Source organism: Pleurodeles waltl, chromosome 4_1 (assembly GCF_031143425.1).
Source record: "Pleurodeles waltl isolate 20211129_DDA chromosome 4_1, aPleWal1.hap1.20221129, whole genome shotgun sequence".
NCBI classification, from domain to species: Eukaryota; Metazoa; Chordata; class Amphibia; order Caudata; family Salamandridae; genus Pleurodeles; species Pleurodeles waltl.
Window position 1 is genome coordinate 605,569,500 of NC_090442.1, and position 19,941 is coordinate 605,589,440.

The following is a 19,941-nucleotide window of genomic DNA, read 5'->3' on the forward strand; positions in this document are numbered from 1 at the left end:
ACGACAAGAATTAAATATAGCTTGATTGACCCAGGGACCTACAGGTCTACCGTTATTTTAATGTTTTATATTTTGTTATGTATATTAAATTACAATGAACCAAGGACCTCATTGTTTAATTCCACTTAACATCCAGAGAAACATTAGATCCCATCCGGTTAATGCACATAATATTGACTGTGAGTATTGTACCTTCACTCTTCTTTTCTTCTCTTTTCATACGCTTCAGTCGTTTAAGCATGCCCCTGAGGTCGGTGATGCCGTACTGGAATGCAATTTTCTCATATTCAGCTGGGTGAGCATTCTTTAGAAGTTCCCAAACATCTATCTCAGGACCTTCTTCAGGCTTAATTTCTCTGACGGGGTGAAACAAATAGTATTAATTTCAAGAGACTAATATCATTCATGGTGGCAGACTAGAGGCCGTCTCAGAAAATTAACCACAAATGTTATATTGGGCAAATCCCAACAATTGTTATCAGAGTATTAGCATTACTGACTAATTGCAGTTATGCATTTTGTTTTGATGTTATGTAAGAAACATTTCCAATTTCTCATGCATAAGAATGCTGCTGAAAATCTTTTGGGACAAAGGTGTTAGATGTCAATCCTTAATCAAATTGGGTACATTTACAAATATGTTTTCATTTGAACAGCAGGCCAGGACTGTCTAGTAGTATAGAAGGGGCACACCATTAAAATAAATCAGTCACAAATGTGTTAAAAGACATAAAGACATGGTTTAGTAAATATCAATTTATTGGTCATCATGAGGATCTCATTACCAATAATATTGATAAGAAATTTTCCTAATAAATCCTATTGAAATATATTAAAATGTGTAAAAAACTTGCTAACATGTAAACCATAATACAGCTCGCTATATATATATATATATATATATATATATATATATATATATATATATATATAGAGAGAGAGAGAGAGAGAGGGAGAGATGGAGATAGATATATATTCACTTAAAAAAACACAGAGGTAATTTTAATTACTATACATTAATCCAACTACTGCTGGGCAGGGCCTTCGGCAGTGTGTGGTGGCAGTTGGCCCGCTTGGCCCCCATCTCCCAGCCAATTTCGGCCTCGGGAACGTGATGCTCCAGGGCCAGACCTAAATATTTTATTTTTGGGGGAGATAGGGGGCGTGAGGCCCCTCTCTCTGATCCGATCTTGACCCAGGGGACCCCATCCCCTGAGGCCTGGTCTTGTCATCTGGGTGCACCCAGGGCAAATAGTCAAAATGGTTAGGGACCACGGGGGGAGCCTTAAGAGGCTGCATGCCTCCCCCTTGCATTCATAGCGAATTAAGTCCCAGGGAGGCGGTGGTCCCTGGGGCATAAATATGCCCTAGAAGGGGGGTCCAATGCACCCCCCTTTACTATAGCATGCTCCTGGGACCTGGCCCGGAGGCTTTAAACAACACAAGCGCAGGAGACCACGCTTGTCTCATTTTTTACATTTTTACCACAGATTCGCGTACATACTTTCTCAATGCTAACTAGATTAAAAATAGCTCACTTTCACCGTGGTAAAGACTAAAAATGACTTTTTCAAGTTTATTGTCACTGACACGGACAGAGTAAAAAGTAGCCCTCTGCCAAGCTTATTCTACTTCCAGAGAAGCATAATTTTGCCTCCTCTAGAAGCAACTTGCTAAACCCAGAAGAGGAGCCTTTTGGTCCCCTGCAGGGCCACATTGTTGTTCCATGAAGAGGAATATTTTAGTTACCTCTAGAGGCATAGTCAGTCCCTGGAAGTGGTGCAAACTTGCGAACTCAAGTGGAATATTTTGGTTACAGATCTAAATTTTTCATGCAATTATGCACAGTGAAAATGAACACATGCAATGAACACTGCAAAACAACACACCACCACACCAGTTTCTAAACCCTTTCAATTAGCCATTACACCAGGGCCATGATCTTCAATATTTTTTGATGTATGTAAAACTTCAGTACTTGTCACTCTCCAATAGTTAGACTTAATTAGAAGTACCATGTGGCACTGGGTTTAATAGGGCATTACCCTTAATGGCAGGTCTTACTTTTAGGCCGGTGGTTGGAGGGACCTGTTAAGCAACAGATTTAAACATTACAAAGCCACACCAGCTTCCGGTAATGTTTCGGTACTTGGATGGGTGAACTTAATGTTAGCCTTTTGCCCAAATTGTTAAAAAATCACTCACAGAAGTAAATAGATGAATAATAAAACAAGGTGATTGGTATATGGCTGGAGGTACTATTTGTTGGGAACCTGGTTGATTTCAAGGTGATTCTCCTTTTCCAATCCCCACCTTTGCGTCTTGCGTGTTTTTCTCACCTACGTTTAAGCAGACCACTAAAGTCAAGCTCCCCTGCGTCATCTTGTCCTTCACCACTGTTGTTAATAAAAAGAAAACAGACCAAATCTTTTTTCAATACAGAGAGATAGGGTCATCACTGTTTCCATACTCTAAAGGCACACAATGCATAAACGATAAACATAGGTAATAATACCTTAGCAACACAAACTTGCATTTTATTTCTGCCACAAGACGTTTTAGTGCATCCATTTGCTTGTGATCAGTGATCGCAATGGCTTGTGTTGCTCTGTGTGATGGGATAGCGTGGCAAGTTTTTGCACATTTCGCAACAAAAACTTGCCGACATTTGTGTTGCATTTTTTTTTTTTAAACACAAATGCAAGGAAGCCAACCAGGGCAAAATGCATTTGTTTCTGCAAGAGTGAGTTTAGGTTTCGCCTTAACACATCTGTGCCAGAAGAAACAAACGTTTTTTGCTGGTCTGCGTGCCATTAAAAAGAAAGATTTCTCAAAGGATGGAACTGTATTGGACTTTCAGTTCTTACCCATCATGTAAACTATAACAGAGTAAAGAATAGACAACGTACGTTTCGTTTTCTGTTTGAAATTAACATCAGTAACATTTTTAAAAATCGTAGACGTTATAAAAATCAGAACGGCAAGGAGTTTCGCAAGTATAGATATTTCAAAATATTCTAAAAATGTGAAATATATACGTTTGCAAGATGACAATAACAATAAAGGATTCATTCATCCTGCGTGTAGTAACGTACGTAATCTTGATGACCCATTGTCTGCTGTCGAGTCGGTATTGTGCTGGTACCGAGATGTTTAGCTCCTTGGCCCTCATTAAACAGTTAGGATTTAATGGTTCCCTGAGTATGCATCCAGCAAACATGTACACCAAACCAGGGTGCCGAACTGAAAGCAATATGGCTGTCATTCTGGGGTTAGTCCATGTGCCTGACCACCACACTGCTGATACACTGGAAAGGAACTACTACTATCCATGGCATCACATTGGAACCAATCAGAACCATCCCTTCACTACATCATCCATACCACTACCCAACCAGTGTTCTACCACTTCACAAAGGCTACTACAGCCTGCCAGTTTTCCAATATTACCTGTTACCACTGCACTGACCACCTTTCAGTAATACCACCCCAAAACCTCATTACCATTTCTGATCATCACACTGCCACTGCCAAGAATTACAGTACCAACCAGCACAACATTCCCACCCCTCAGCTGTACACAACCATGTTAAGGGCTGATACTATTAAACTGCGACCCCTACACTAATGTACTTCCAAGACAACACACTGCTCTATCAGTCTCTGCACTCCACCAACATTCCAAGCAATTCACTTCTCCAGATCAATTGCTCTGCATTACTCGTATTTCTGGGAAAGCATATGGATGTGGTTTGAAGAAAGAAAGGAACATTAACTTATAAGGACTACTAAAATGTATAAAATCAGATCTTAGGAAGTTTGCTAGAGTGTTTTAGAAATGTTTCTGGTTGTTGGATTATTTGCTTTGCTGGGTAACCCTAAGGAGTATTTTTGGTTAGCCTTCTTGATATTCAAGATCTTTTTTACCGAAATATAATGAAACATAAAGTTGGTAAGGTGCTGGATGGCACTAGGGATATCTTTGGTGGGAATGTCCCAGGGGTCTTTGGGAGCTGTGCAAATGTGTCCAGGTGTATGCCGTGAGTAAATTGCAAGTTATCTTATTGTGCCTGTATCAAGGCTGTCTTGCTGTCATATATCATACATACATTTAGTCATGGAAATCCTTGTTGACCTGAGATTTTGTGCATTGGGGAATTGTATACCATATATTGTCCTTTACAGTTTTATAACTTTATTAACAATACTGTGGCATCTACTTGTGCATTCTGTTTAGGTTTTAATTCTGGAGTCTGCTGGAAATTCTATTCAATAGAAATGGAATTAGCAGGACATTGCAGGAGTGGGTTCATTGTTTTAACTAAGAGAACACAATCTAATGCCATATCCTCAGATCCCTTGTCTGTGCTGGCTGTTGTTGTCTCCAGTACCTTTTGATATGCACACGAGCTGCTAGTGAACTTATTTGAGCATAAAAGATCTACTACATGCCTATACACTGATGACCTGCAGTAGTATCTCAGAATGACCAGTGTCTAGTCATACTATAAAGCTGCCTTTTAGCGACTGAAGGACAGATGCCTAAACAGGAAAATCTCTAGATATCCAAAGTTGCAAGACATAAGGTTTATCCAATTCCTGCCTCTGATCACAAATGATTGGGTTCCACGCTAGACCTAGCGTGACATCAAGAACACCAAGTAAATTCAAAACCAAAGCATGTTTATTTCTAACTTGATTTCTTCATTGACTTACTTTCTATCCAAGTGCTTTATTGTGTGACTGAACCTATCAGCAACGGCTGCTGCTATGATGATCATGCCAGCCCTCTCTTCAATGGTTACCATTTGAAGAAAATAAATATTTTGGGGTAAGCTTCCCTAACGTATAAAGTACATGAAGCAGTCTTTATAAGTTGCAGAGATGCCGCTGTTGTCAGTACAAGTACTACAAATCAATATAAGGGTAGAGGTTCTAAAGTCTGGGAAATAGTAACAAAATGCAAAAATACAACTCTGGTTATGGTTATTTCTTCTTATGTTTCAGTGAAATCACTTGAACCAGATTGGCTTTGCTCTGCTTTGCAATAAATAATGAGATGTGTGTAAGCACTGGAGGCCCTCTTTTGAACTCAGCATTTGTTGAAACTTATTCTTGAAAGGCATAGACTGGCCTTGTGCTAGGTCATGTAGTACATTTTGTAACACATCCAACCCTTAAATAAGTTTGCTCTATTTTGGAGTGGACCTCTCCCATGTCTTTATACCAGCATACATGATTTTCTGGTTTTTCTTTTTAACTTGATTTACTTTGGTCACCCATTCAATGGTGGATACTTTGCATTTCGTAGTAGCTCAAATGTTTATAAACTCTGTATTTGAGGGTTAATAACATGTGGCTTCTACAACATAGACTACTGAGTGATCACCTTAACTTAACATATCAAGAAAGGTGACCGTAGCTGGTATACAAGCTCAGTAAAGGACGCCCTTGTGCAGAATACTCAATACACTGTGATCTGAATTATGGTCTATGCTGGTAGCACAGGTTAGATAACACCTTACCCAAATGAGTCAGTTTTCAAAACAGTTGTAAAGTACATAGAGGTGGAAGGCCTTTGAGTTAGATAGCATCAGAACTAGGAAATATGTCCTCATTTGGCACAACTCAGAACATTTTTAAATTCTTATTTAATATGGGCACTGTGCTGGAGGCATTATCACCACGGATAGGTGTAATATACTTCATTGACAAAGACTTCTATGAGATTGTAGTAAGATGTATGATGAAACTTCTTTGCCTTGCATATAGAACACCTTTTTGTTTCATTGTTTTTTTTAGGTGTTTTTTTTAATGATATAATGGGAATACTTTAAGAAATGTTTATTTTTATTTTTATGAACCTTTCATTCTACATGCCTTCTAGTTCCATATGTTCATATTCACTTTGCAGTTTTCATTAAGAAGGCGTCACATTAAACAATGTTGTTATATTTGGCTGAATATTACTTGGTTAATTTGAATTTCAATTAAAGTAAGATTACAAACTCCTTTGATGCCACTAGCATGTGGGCAGCTCTAAATGTGACGTCCCCGCTCCGGCCTTCATCAGGCAGTCACCACCCTAGGAGCTGCCTGAACAACAGCCACACCACTGTTTAGATAAAGGAAACCACACTAACAAGCGTAGGGAAAACACAACTGCAGCTACCAATCCCTCGAGAAAGTCCTGCTCTATGTGAAAAAACAGACTAAGGCAGGTCAAACCCTACAACAGTACAACAGGGTTATATAAAAAGACTATAAAAGTTTGAAGATCTTTCTATCAAATTTGATGTAGACAATGCAATACATGTCATTCACTGAATACCTTCTTGCTGCTTTATCTACAAGGGAGACACTGAGCAAAAAAAACACTAGGAAACAAATCTCATTGGACTCCAAAGGTTAAAACAGAGAATATGAGCCTCATAAGAGCTACATAATGATTGGCTCAAATACTTGTCAAGCTGGCAAGCTCATCCACCACTCTGCAATAGCTACCCAGAATTGTGGAGGTGCCTTATGGTGGATTTTACCGGTGTTTTTTCCACAGAGCCACCCGCAGACTGCAAGTGGACTATACATCAATCAGTGTATCATGTGTGCTTTGGAGGCTGTTTCCTGAATCTGAAATGAGACGGACACAGCTATGTTGTTGATTTTACCTTCTCTTGAAAGCAGAGCGGATGTCGATAGAATGTGTTGGTTCAGGGATTGCTACAAAAGGAAATCAAATTGTCAAACACACATGTTGCATTGGTCTTTGAGTACCAGGTAAATCACAATCTGAACGTCTGCATAATTTATTACAAGCTTATAATTCTAGGTAGCTTCTCCACGAGGCTTTGAACTACAGCCAGTGGCAATTTATATTTACACGTAGGAGTCGTATCTATGTATAATTTACATCATTCTGTTTCTGAAGTCATGTACTTTTTAATCAATCTATCAATTAGCAACTCAACTGGATGAACTGTCAATCATTCAGTATATGAATTATTCTGCTAGCGAAATTGCTAAAGTATACATCAGTAAATGCATCAATAAATTGCAGGCATAATTAATTGATTAATCAATGGTTTACTCAAGTAGCAAAACGAGTCTGAGATTGACTATCAACCAGTCAATGCACAAATCAGCCAATCAATCAGGAAAAGAAACAAATGCTCAATCAATCAATACATCAACAGATTTACCAGCCAATCAGTTGATGGGTATGTCAGTCATGCAATCGACCAGTCAATCATTAATAAATCACCCAATTGATCAAACTAGCATTCAACAAATATATAGAATTAAGCATTCAGTGATCCAATCAATAATAAAAAATAACCATCCACTTAATCAGTGAGTCAATCACTTATATTCGACAACTCATTACATATCTTAGTGTATTATTTCACTCAAAATACACACTCTGGCCAAAGTCATTTCTTTCCTTGTTTACAAATGTACTTTTAATGTAGAGTGTATCAAACTACTTTGCTGAATTCATTCCAGTAAACTGCATGCAGTTGTGGTTATGTTCATCCACGTTTAGGGCTCGTGTTGCTTTCTTGCTTATTGAAGCAATGGGAAAGAAGCCAATGGTGAAAGAACTGAATAATCACCCAAAATGTTTCCATGGAATGTCTCCCAGCCAAGGAGTAAAATCATGAGGAACGTGTGTGCGGTGAAAAAAAGCTGAGATGAGCCGTTTCTTGTTACCCATCCATAACTATTTTGTGATGATCAGAATGTTGGATAGCTACAATGGCAGTAGAATGTGGGGATGGGATGGTCAGGCAAGGAGAATGTTGTGGGCGTCAGTTGATGCGGGGCGGCTGCTGGAGGATGTCGAGTTGGAGTTGCTCCCTTACGACGAACCTTGTTTTTTTAATAAAATTGAGTTGGAAACAAATTCGTCTTGGTGGCATGTTCTTTTCTCCACATATTCCCAATCCAAACGGCTGGTCAATGTTTGCAAGTGGCTGCTGTACAGCAGCATGCTGATGTCAAACTGACCATATACTCTGTGTCGCATTTCAGTGCATATTTCGGTGCTTATTTGAGTAGAGTCAGATCCTCCACTTAGGTGGATGAGCGTCACCCCACTGCATTGTGGGGAAAATAAAAATAAAATAATAACACAATGTTATCATTTTATTTTTCCTGGGAGTAACGGGCAGGGCTGGGCTTGAGGGAGGGGGTCAGAGAAGGGCTTTTGCAGCACAAAGTGCCCATGTCTGTTTGGCCGGCCATATTGGGCTGGCCAAACAGACATGCGCACTTTGCATGTTCTCTACCCGGGTGTATTGCACAGCCGAGTGGAGATCATGCACAGGCTCCCACTCCCACTCTGAGCGGCAAAGCAGGCCATTCAGACCAATCACAATGCTGCGGTCATGCTAGTGACAGCAAACGTTGTGATCGGGAAGATGACGAGGACAGAGGAGAGACAAATGCATCTCCCCCAAAGGTACGCATTTTTTAAAATGTTTTATTTTCACCCTCCCCAGCCCCCCCCCACCACCCTTGTTGAGTGGCAGCTGTCACTGTATTTAGCAGTTATTTGCAGAGTACAAAACCAGTTGGTTGTGCACCATATGGTGGGATGTGAAATGAAGAAAACCTACCTATCTTTCCAAAGTAAGTTGTAGACGCAGCGGTAGCTAGTTTTATTGCAACCTGCAAAGAACTGCAAGCAGTAACGCCAATGTTTACAGTAGGACAGCAGTTGAGAAGGCTCAATTTTAGAATGAGGCCTACCACCCGATACAGACTGGTTGTAAAGTGACCGCCCATATTTTGCAAGTCGATGTCTACCAGGCAGAGGTGAAACTAGCAGAAAGATATTAGGAACCAATCTCAGCTTTCTACCATTCAATTCTCAACTAACTTAACTGCATGTCTCTAGCGATTTACATAGAGCTACAGCAATAAAAAGTGACATTCATGTAGGGTGACTTAAAATATATTTATATAGGAAAATAAATGTCTAATTTAAATCTGAATTAGGGTGCTATTTTTCTAGTTTGTGTGTGTCAAATATATGAGTGAGTATGATGTTTGTTACACATCATGACAATAGGTGGGATGTGCAGACCCGGGCCAAGCAAACTACCCCACCCCAGAACAACAACAGCTTAAGAAGGTTGCAAACATCAAACTTACCAATGACATCAAGATCGAAAGAACAAGTATCAAATTTATCCTTGTAGGTAACTTCACATCTATAGTTTCCACCATAGTTCTCCTTTGCTTTGATGATGTGCATTTCAAAAGTGAAGGTCTGAAACAAACATTTACAAAAAAAATATTTAGCTTCAAGTCTCTAATGGTCTAGATGCAGGTTAGATTTCATTGTGGGTGCTGCTAATAGGGTTTGTCATAAAAAGAGTGAAATACCAGAATAAGAGCTTGACCCACAGCATACAACTGTACAGGTCAGGAATTAGGATGATGCAGATGCACATGTGGGATGAAGTATAAGATCCCTTCCAATTTACATATCACTCATAAAAAAGAAAGAGGTCGAAACCCAGTGGGCAGAAATGAAAGGGTTTTGAAAGTGTAAGGATGAAAACCTCTAGCTGTAGCTCGGCAGCAGAAGTGGCTGGGATGCAGATGTAAGGCTGTATGAATCTGAGTGCAGCTTGCTATAAACTGCAGGTCATTTGCCATGTAATGTCCGACATCTTGTTTCAGTCATACGGAGTACATAGTGGGAAAGTCAGAGATGCCATGAGCACTTTCCTGACTGGGTGTATTAGGCTCTGATTCCTCCAGCCTTCATTTTGCCTTGTCCGTACCTGCCTCCATTGTCATCATACAACTATGGCTTTAATAGAATGAGCAAACCTTGAGGAATATAGTTTCTCAAGAAACAAACACCTTTGTGTACTGGTCATATACTTACTTCCTAAGGTGCATAAATCCATAGTGAACCCCATAGGAAGGCCTATTGTGTCTTCTAAAGAAAGCCTTTTAGAAAATGCATTTGATTACATTGATCACTTTCTGATACCACTGGTATCCTCACTTGCCACATAGAAGATACTAATGTTTTGCTGAGGAAAATTGAAGGTATATGTTGGGAAGGTAATTTTATTAATGACAGTGGAGGTCTCCTCCCTATGCATTAATATACAACGTCAAGATGGAGTGGCTGCATGTGAACACTTTCTGAGAGCCAGGCCAATCCGCTACTATGCCCATACTAAGATGTTACTTGAGATGATGTTACATTGCTTGAAAACAATATTTTTCACTTCAGTGGTACATTTTACAGTATATTCTAGGAACTGCTATGGGCACTTGTTTTGCTCCCAGCTACGTCAATGTTTTGATGAGCTGAGGGAGGAACAGTAGCCTGATTTTTTGGAGGACATGGATAATGTGGTGATGTGGGTCAGATTTATCAATGACTAGTTCATCATAAGTGAGGGTGGTGGGAGCCAAAACTTTATTGGTCAATTAAATCAAAAGCAACCCAAACTTGACATTTTCATGCAACAAGAGCAAAGACAATTTGTTTGGGATGTTTTGGTAGACGTTTCTGGGGACAAGCTTGTGTCCAAATATACAGAAAGCCAACAGCAAGTAATAGCTTACTCCACACCCTCAGCAGCCATCCTAGCTCCATGTCCCATATCAGGAGCTGATACAAGCTAAACATAATTTCTGGCAGAGCAGGGGACAATGGTGACAAGATTTAAAGAATGAGGATACCCAGAGTGGATGCTTAGGAAAGCTATTTGAAAAGTGAGTGAGAAGTCTAGAGAACAGATGTAATTTGGCCCATGTGAATGACAGACCATCTTTAAAAGGTGTCTTCACCCGTTAGCTCTCAGCTTTGAGTTAATTATTAAATAAGCACAGGGTCACATTTTCCTTTTAAAGTTAAGGAAAAGCTGCACTCAATTTACATTATTATCATTGTCATGAGGGTGCAGATAGCAGGGTTTAATAACAAGCATTGTTCAAACAGATTTATGACTCAGGCTGGGGCGCAGAGGTGACAAACTGACGTACTGAGGTATTTATTTCTTAAATAAAAGTCCTTGTCAACTCAGTAGTGAAGCACAAGAACAAAATGAGGTTTCTCAATGACTTAAAATGGGAGAAACTTAAAATGAAGAGTTAACGTAATGATTAAGTTAACACTTCATTTTAATTTTCTCACATTTGCAAATAGCAGGTCTCTTGCTTCTACCCCCTTCCCGCAGCACATGGCTGAAGACCTTACGCGGAATGGGGTCAGCTGCATGTGGAGGGTTGGTGTCAGCTCCTGGCCACAGCACAGGCCCTTTGGCCAACTCCCTGCAGTGCACGGCCAGAGGCAGTGTGTGGCATGGGTTTGGCTGCATGCAGCTATGTAGCTGTAGATGTAGAGCCTGGCCACAGGCCAGGCCCTGCGGTCAACTACCTGCCGCACACAGCTGTGGGGTGGCTGCATGTGGGGGGATTAATTAACTATTACTTTAAGTTAAAAAAAACAGAGAAATTCAATGAAAAACCAAACTTGCCACCCCGCATGCGCTGCTAATTCCCCACATATTATATCACTCATGATATCTTCTGTGTATCACTGATAATATCAGTGCAACATTTGCTGTAAAATTAGTGAGTTATAGTTACCTTAGGGCATGAGCCATTGTTACTTGTGGTAAGTGTAACTATAACTGCAACATTTCTATGGTTTTGTGGGTGTAAAATGTGAACCCAACTATAAATCCCCTGCAACCTTTGTTTTTTTTAACTGAATTTCTAAGGGTTTTTTAACTATTAATTTATTTATTGTTTTTTCTGTGAATACATATCTATCTATCTATTTACGGCTATATATATATGTGTATGTGTATATATATATATATATATATATACCTACATTTGACTCTTTTATTGATTATTTTTTGCAGTCTTCTGTGATGTGTTTCATAAGTGTCCACAGCCGTGTTCACACAGCCAAAATGTGTCACAGCCGACTGTACAAAAAACAATCAATAAAAGAGTCAAACACACCTCGCGGTGTCAGAACTTTCTTGAGAAACGTCTGAGAGAATTTTGGATATGTAAACAGGAGCAGGCTGACTCTTTCGCTGCTGACACCCTGCTCTGATCATGAGCACAGTGGTGATTCAGCCTTTACCAGGGATATATAGATATAGAGATCGCTATGTCAGGCCGAAGATCTGCAAATCTTGTGTTAAATTCACTTTTTAAAATATTTGTTTTTGTACTCCTAATAATTTTGTTGTTCATTCACAGTTGAATAATAACATAAAAGAAACAAAGATTCCAAACCTTGGTCTGAATCCCCCACACATCCTACTCTCCTCTACCCTCCTTCCTAGAAATCATCCAATATCTCTGGCAGTCACTTGGCTATCAGTTTGCTTTCCCCCATACGTATGCACATGGAATCCCTGACGTTATATATGCTTGAACTTTACATAAATAGCTGAAGCGTTTGCAATTTAGGTGGGGCAAATGTTGAGTGTTCAGTCTATAAAGGTATTACATTGGCAGGGTCCATATGGCTACAAACGTTTCATAGTGTTATTTAATCTAGTTTGCTTTCCATAAGCCAGGGTGTGCCACAACCTTCCAAATCATTCTATCAGATTGGCTACGCTTGGATATTCCAGTAGACAGCTATCAGGGTTCTTCCAACCCACACCAGCCAAAGAAAGGCTGTCTTCCTCTTTGAGGTGAGTGCATGCTGTTTTGACTTTAGGCCTGGGTCATCCAGTAATCTTCTTACTATAATACTCTTGATATGACTTGGGATCTCCTTTTTGGGATTTTATGACATGGCATTCCCACCAAATAAGTATCAATGTTCCCAGCCCTCAGCTGCAAGACCAGTGTCTGGTATATGAGGGTAGAAATGAAGTTGGTTCACTGGTGTTAACTATCATTGATAGAGTTGCTTGCAGTCTACCTATCTGTGTGGCGTACTCTTGTAGGCTTAGAGATTTTCACCCAGATCTTCCTCTATTCTTTTTCAGGTACATCCCTATTAAGATCCAGAGCTCAGCTTTCCTAAAATTTCCATGTCATTCACATGCTGCTTTATGTAGTATCTCATAAGGCTCTGAAATCATTCCCTATGAGCCCAGGAGAATCCCTGATGAGTGCTTCCTTAACTATGGGGTGCATTATCAAGTCTCTAACCTGGAAATATTACGGGTCTACTAATTTTAGGGATGCTAAGGTCTCTCTGACATTGAATAAAGGTCTTAATCTCTCCTCCCTGGAGCATATCTGATAAGACCCTGCATACCCACTACTTCCAAGGTCCATAGTTTTCTCTACACGCGGCAGGGGTGACATTTCAATTTGCAAGTATTTTAGCATTTATGATTGGAATGTGGTTATGTATGCTTACTTAGATACCTAGCCTCAGATGTCCAACACTTTCTTAAGAGGGGTACATGGGTATACCTGACATGGTCTGTGGTATTTCACCAGCCAAAGGAGGTCACAGAGAGGTCTACACACTGCAGCCCTATCCATCAACAGCTTTTTTCCATGCCTCAATTGCTGTTCATTCTACAATGATTCATACGCGAGCTGCTCTATGATATTTTAAAATCATTTTTAATCCCAAGGTGTCCTCTGGTGGTTCGCCATGGGAGTTGAGGGTATGCTCATCCTGCTTTGTTTTGCCACTTGTTACAACGCATTAGGTAATGGCATCAGCAACATAAATGTTTGTGTGTCAGCCAGCCAGCCACCAAGGTAGGTTCATGGATTTCAATCCCAAATTCAATCTTTATTGGCTGATAATCAGGTAAGGATATGCAGTTTCCAGACCATGTTAACACAGTTCACTTCATTAGTAAAAATACAATCACATGAAATGGAAAGGGCAAATCCATGCCTCATTGGACCTCTGCAATGCCCAACATTGTCAGTCAATTACATACCACTCTGGTGGCTTCTCCAGGCCTCAGCTTGGAGACAATTGCATTTTCCCTTTTAAAAGTCTTCTTAAGAAAATCCCCTTGAAACTTTTCCCCTGTGTCACATTCAAATGTCAATGCGAATTTTAGCACAGACAACAACCCAAGAGTCAAGGTCAATAAAACGTTGAGAATATAAGAGACATGATAAAAGTTAAGAACAGGAGGTGGAGCTACAACAATGTGCAAGATGGTGGCTCTCTGAAGAGCTGTGGGAGCTCTGAGACCATTTCTCAGTTTCAGTGACAGTCCCTGATGGAGTCTTTGGAGATGCTGTGGTACAGGGGTGGCGCACCCCGATAGCTGACTCAAATAGTGGCTGAAATCACGGGATTGAAGTGATCCCTAGCACCATTCTTTCCTCCCCCACCGTGTCTGGAGCCAGAGATTGTGCAGTTTTTGCTCGCAAGAAGAAAATCATCTCTGCTGTGATGAATAGGATGGCTGCCAATGGGAACAAAGAGGAGCTGTGGCAAGGGCTTCACCAATTCCCAACTGTGGGCTGTCTGGCTGAAAGGCCCTCATGCTCATCCTTGCACTGGGGCCAAGCCGAAAAGTGGGAATGGAGAGACACCTATAGGAGGCCCACTATTCCATCTGGAGTCATCGGCCTTCACCTGCCCATGACTGGTGAGACTGGGCCTGCTCGGAGGCTGCAGCAGTGTGTGGGCCTGCATCGAGGGTAGGGATCATATACCAGCCAGCCCCTGAGATCCCTTTCATTATGCTTGAGGTGTCATGTGGGCCCTTCTTCCACTTTTGCTTTAAGGACCACTGTATCCAGCGTTGTTTGGGTCTACCCTGTGGGTCACTGGCCTGTGCCAGAGTTGGATTGTTGTACTTTTCTCCTTTCTGGTGATGCGACCCCTGCTTTGTGGTCTGGGGTGCTCAGCATCCTTTGCACAGATGCAACTGAGTGTCCCTGGGATGGAGCCCTCCTGAAGTCTGCATGACCTGTCATTATTGACCCTTCTTTTATTGTGCATTGTGTCACAGATGCTTTGGTCCCTATATGGTAGGGCAAGGCTGGTGCCTAAAAATCCTTTTAGAGTAGACTCTCTTTGAACTGACTACTCTGACCCTACCAGTGCATGCTGTGGATATCATGTTATGTATAAATGATTAGGGGTGTTGGCTATCTCTCACTCAAATCTCTCATGATGGGCCCCAAGGCAACCAGACATTTGTCCTTTGAAGAAGCTCTCTTGGGAGGGGCCTCCCACATGCCTGCCAAGTCTGACATTATGACTGAGAATACCCTAGCTACAATCCTCAAGGAAGTTTTTTTGGGTATGAGCATCAAACTGTCCACCTTTGATGTTACTATTACAACTATAGTATCTGACATTAAACCTCTGTGATCTGACCTCAGACAAATGCACTCAGATAAGAGGTTGGACAAATGTGACAGATTATATAGTCAACAACCAGACTGGGGGGCTGATAGTCAAAGACTACAGACTATAGTCAAAGGATTTGGGAGACCAGGCATGGAGAGACAACATTTGATCGTATGGGGTCCAGGAGGGCTTAGAAATCGACAATATGTTGGGCTTCCTTGGGACTCTTTGTACCACCCTAAAACGGTTGACCTTCGCGGTGCCCCTGGAGTCCAAGGGGGTACACAGACTGCAAGATCACTTGGCACGCTCTTCTAATGCCCTAAGGACGATTATAGCATGCCTCCTATGTCACCAGCACCCCAGGGTCATCCTGCATATGGCTAAAAGGAACAGAGGGCTCTTTTCATCACAACAAAGCCACGATACACATTAGGGAGGACATCTTGCATGAGACCGCAGTTACATAGAAAAAACTACTGGCTCTACAACTTCACATGCAAGATGCAGGGATCAAGTTTGCCTTCTGAACCCATCAGTGATGATCGTGATGCTACATGGCCGCATGATGACCCAGGCCAGTTGATGGCCTATTAACACACACTGGATGACTACATAGATATACCTTGTACCTTTGACTCGTCCTTGCTTCTGGTAAAGGGAGAGGTTGACTCTACAGGGGCTGTTGGCCTGAAACCCACTCATCGCTAGGGCACACCTCGTACCATCCAACAGTGCACTTGAGACAGAAAGGGTCTGGACAAGGTGATTGATGTCCTGATACAAATAAGATGCCCTGCATTGGGTCATTTTATTGTAAGATTGGCTTTGGGTTGCTCAGATTGAGTGGCTGGTGATCAGCAATATACCACCACTACACTGTATGCTTTCTTTCTTTTTTTGTATTATTGATCTTTGTCAATTGCATTAAGCGCATAGAGCCATTGAAATGCCAATAAAGATTTATTGCAAAAAAAAGTTAAGGACAAAAGTGTTGAGTGCCTTATAGAGGACAGAAGCATTACAGTTCTCAAAAGGGTTTCCTCAGTCGACATGTAATAAATCTATAGAGACTATGTGCAAAAAACATTTTGAGGGGATTAAGATCATGACTCTCCTTTGAGTTATTCAAATGAAGAGACTGCATAAACCTAGTGGGGATTGTGAACATCATTGGTTTCTATGAGCGCAACTTTCCTAAAACATGAAGGCATTGTGTAGAGTTAAACATAAATGAATATAGTAATAAAGTAATTTCTTCTTCTTGGTATATGTTTTATGGAATATTACTCCTGGGGAATCGCATTCTCCTGGGACCCATTTTGGGCCTGTTGGGCCCTGTGATACCCAAAGACAACTAGGCCTGTTTCTGTTGAACAACTTATAACCTATCATGAACTGTGCTTTTGATATTCTTTGATATTGCTTGGAGCGCATTATGTTGCAAGGCTTGCTAATTGGACAGCCACCATGAAATATCATTGCATGCTAGCTAAAGCAATCTTCCTTCTCGAAAGTACTATCCTGTGCACTTATTGTTCCTATTTCTGTTTATAGATGTATCACGCGATATTAGACACGTAGGACATATTATGCAAGTTCCTTGTCTGTGATTTATCATCCATACATGGTGCATTATGAAGAATTAATGATGAACAACTTTAGCAATCTTGCAGAAATTATAATACTTCAATATCAAAAATCAATGAAATGTAAAAATTTGCTTGTGGTTTAATGATATAAAAGATCATGTATTACTTCCTTTTTCAAACTATTCAGGCTTGATCTCTTAGGCTGTTAAGTGTCCGTGTCCACGTAATAAACTACTTTACTTATCTAAGGAGCTTGCTGGTGATTGGTTTTTAGAAGATTGGGCTGAGCTGTTTCGGCAAAACACTCCAAAATACACATTTTATACTACTGCAAGTCATTCGTTGATCCCAGAAGGCATAAACAAAGAATCTCGAAGTCTGTTTTCAAAGTTACCCTCCCGCCTGTTTAGCTGCTAAAAATCTGAACAACTTTTAATGTTATTGCCATCCTTCTCTCCTTAACACTGACGTCTTTCAGTTCACAGAAAATGTTGTTTTGACTGTCCTTGTTAAATGTTTTACTTTTTTGAGAGTCCCTTTAGAAGTTTCTTCTTTCAGAAAGATATTCTGCATCCTTTCCTCCCTCATTCAAAATCATTTGTGCTTGCATTATTACAATTATCTCACTATGTTTCACTGCCATCTTGCTATTTAACTTTTTTATATCTGAATTTATGTGAAGCAAGTTTATACTCCAACAGGCCATTATCCAAAGAGTAATAAATGTAAACTTGAAACTTGAATGTGCAGGAAATTCTTTTTTGCTGTGTATTCCCCTTTTTTAGGGGTGAGCGCAAAGCGCTCCGTCTCCTGTTGTAATCTCTCTTTGGGCTTCTAACCACGACCATGTCACATCAGTCACTTTCATTGGTTTGTGGGCTTGCCTTTTGAAGTCTGCTTGCTTTCATTAGTGAAAGGCATGCATACGTCATGCCTTTTCCGGTGTTTAACCCTCGTCGAGTGCTCTGACCAACTACTGAAAACATACAAGGCTTGATGTTTTCCGTCTGGTTTCTGGACTACTTTTTCCTCTTTATTTCTCAGCATGGTCTCGCTGGGCAGGAGTCGAGCACTTTGCATGACATCGATCCTGTTACACAGGTAATTGCACTTTTGCCAGCTACATGGATAATTGTACTTCTGCTGATAGGTTTCACTGCAAGCAAACTTTTATTTCCCTTTGTGTGTCTGCTTTGCACTGATGGCAGCCGTCGGCTTGCTTATGTGAAACTTTTAATTCTGAGTTCATATGGCAAGAAAAGTCTGGTTAGTTATGTGAAACTGTTTTACTTTTCATTTTCAATTTATGTTTACAATGCTAATAGCTCTAACTCGAACAAACGTGAGACCCATTGCATTGCAAATGCTTGTTCCTCTGGTTATCGTTTTGATTTGTGCCATGGATTTAACCTACTAAATGGGGTTTAGCCACGTGTGCTTTCTTTAAATGGATAATTAATATGGTTTTCCTGTCACGAGTCCTAATCATTTGAATAAGGAATTTCATTTACAAATGTATTATATTCAAAAGGGGTTTCAGGGGCACCAAGCCAAAAATAAAATAATATATCTAACAAAATGTACAATAATATGCAAATGTTATTGCCTGCTTTATTTTTTTTTAATTGAGACTATGTTACCCAAAATAAATGTGGTTTAACTGTCATTTGGTTATGTGAGTGCTGCCTTTCTCATAGGATTGCATGGGAAATGCCCTACCTTATGTCTAGGTGGTATTGTCTGATCTATGAGGGATAGCATAGGCATGTTTGGTATGGTTGTAATGGTAGTGAGAAATGCTGCTTATTGGTATAAGTGGATTTTTTTAGTACCATAATAGAAATGCCACTTCTAGAAAGTGAGCATTTCTCTGTGCTTATGACTCTGGTGTTTTGCAGTTTGACTCCAATCCATGTCTGGGGCAGAGTGGCAGCTGGGCTTGTGCATACCTTTCAGACAGCCTGTACACAGGGAGGGTAGAGGTATCACAGAGGTGCATCTGCATATTGAATGGTCTTCCTGGTCTGAGAGAAAGAGAGGCGGGCACACCTACATTTGTAAAGACTTTGCCCTGGCCTCACACAAAGGGCTTGTTTACTGCCCGCTGATGTCTGGAGTCCGTGCTGGAGGAGAGATAGGACACTCCTAGAACCAGTTAGTTGGTTGGAACATCTTCTCCCCCCTTTTTGTAAAGCTTGTGCAAACCTGAGTATAAGTACAGGGGGTTACCCCATGTTTTACAGCACTTTTGGAACTGGGACCGAACCTCTGCCAGAGATGCTACTGGACTGCACCAAAGGACTCATCTGGACTGCCTTCTGTTTGTTGCCCTGCTGCCTTGCTCCTGCTAGGGGGCACAAAAGACTCATCAGGATAGTGTTTCTTGCTGTTGCCCTGCTGACTAGCTGCCCCGTAGGCATGGGCGGACTGGCATTGCTGGACTGGTTGAGGAGATGACCCTACCTCCCTCTGGGGTGCTGGTCTCCCTGTTCACTGCTGCCTATCTTTGTGTTCCCCTGCCTTCAGAGAGCCCAGCGCATGAAGAATGCTGCTTCTGGGTATCTCCTTGTGGTGCAGTGCTTTGGTTTCCTTAAGCACAAGGAAAGCACTGCATTTCCCTGATGTCTATAAAAGCGCTGCATGGGAGAAGCACTTTATGAGCATCTGTCCTCAAGCGCTGGTAACGCGTTCCGGGCGGTGGTATTTGTGCCCCCTCTTTTTGAGGGCCTGAGAGCTAGCGCTTTGGTTGGTAGCCCCGGGACACAGGAGCACAGTGGGGGTGACCTCGGGGCACAGGCCGGCCCCTCCTTGGGTGCTTTTCGCTGCCGCAGCCCAGGCTGAGACAAAAGAAGAAGCCAGCCTGCGGTTGGGAGGCCCCCATGGACTGGGCTGCCTCTCAAGAAGAGAGGTAACGGTCCGGAAGGTGCTGGGGCCCCAGCCGCGCTACCCGCAGAAGGCATGCAGTGCAAGAGACAGCAGCTGTACCATGCGGACAAGGGAGGCTGCCACCTGGTTCTCCCCCATTTCTTTTTCTTAACCAGGGAAGCCCAAGGACGG

General features: G+C 41.3%; 1 protein-coding gene across 11 annotated transcripts in view; it reads right to left on the reverse strand.

The window, feature by feature from the left end:
• MYBPC1 (myosin binding protein C1) overlaps positions 1-19,941 on the reverse strand; it is a 362,797-nt gene that overhangs the window by 227,551 nt on the left and 115,305 nt on the right. For all 11 annotated transcript variants that reach the window (XM_069229024.1, XM_069229023.1, XM_069229030.1 and 8 more), the window contains 4 exons: positions 9,157-9,274; positions 6,669-6,720; positions 2,340-2,396; positions 193-356 (listed from right to left, as the gene is read on the reverse strand). In XM_069229024.1, the coding sequence (XP_069085125.1) occupies positions 193-356; positions 2,340-2,396; positions 6,669-6,720; positions 9,157-9,274 (391 nt within the window). The remainder of the gene's footprint in view (positions 1-192; positions 357-2,339; positions 2,397-6,668; positions 6,721-9,156; positions 9,275-19,941) is intronic.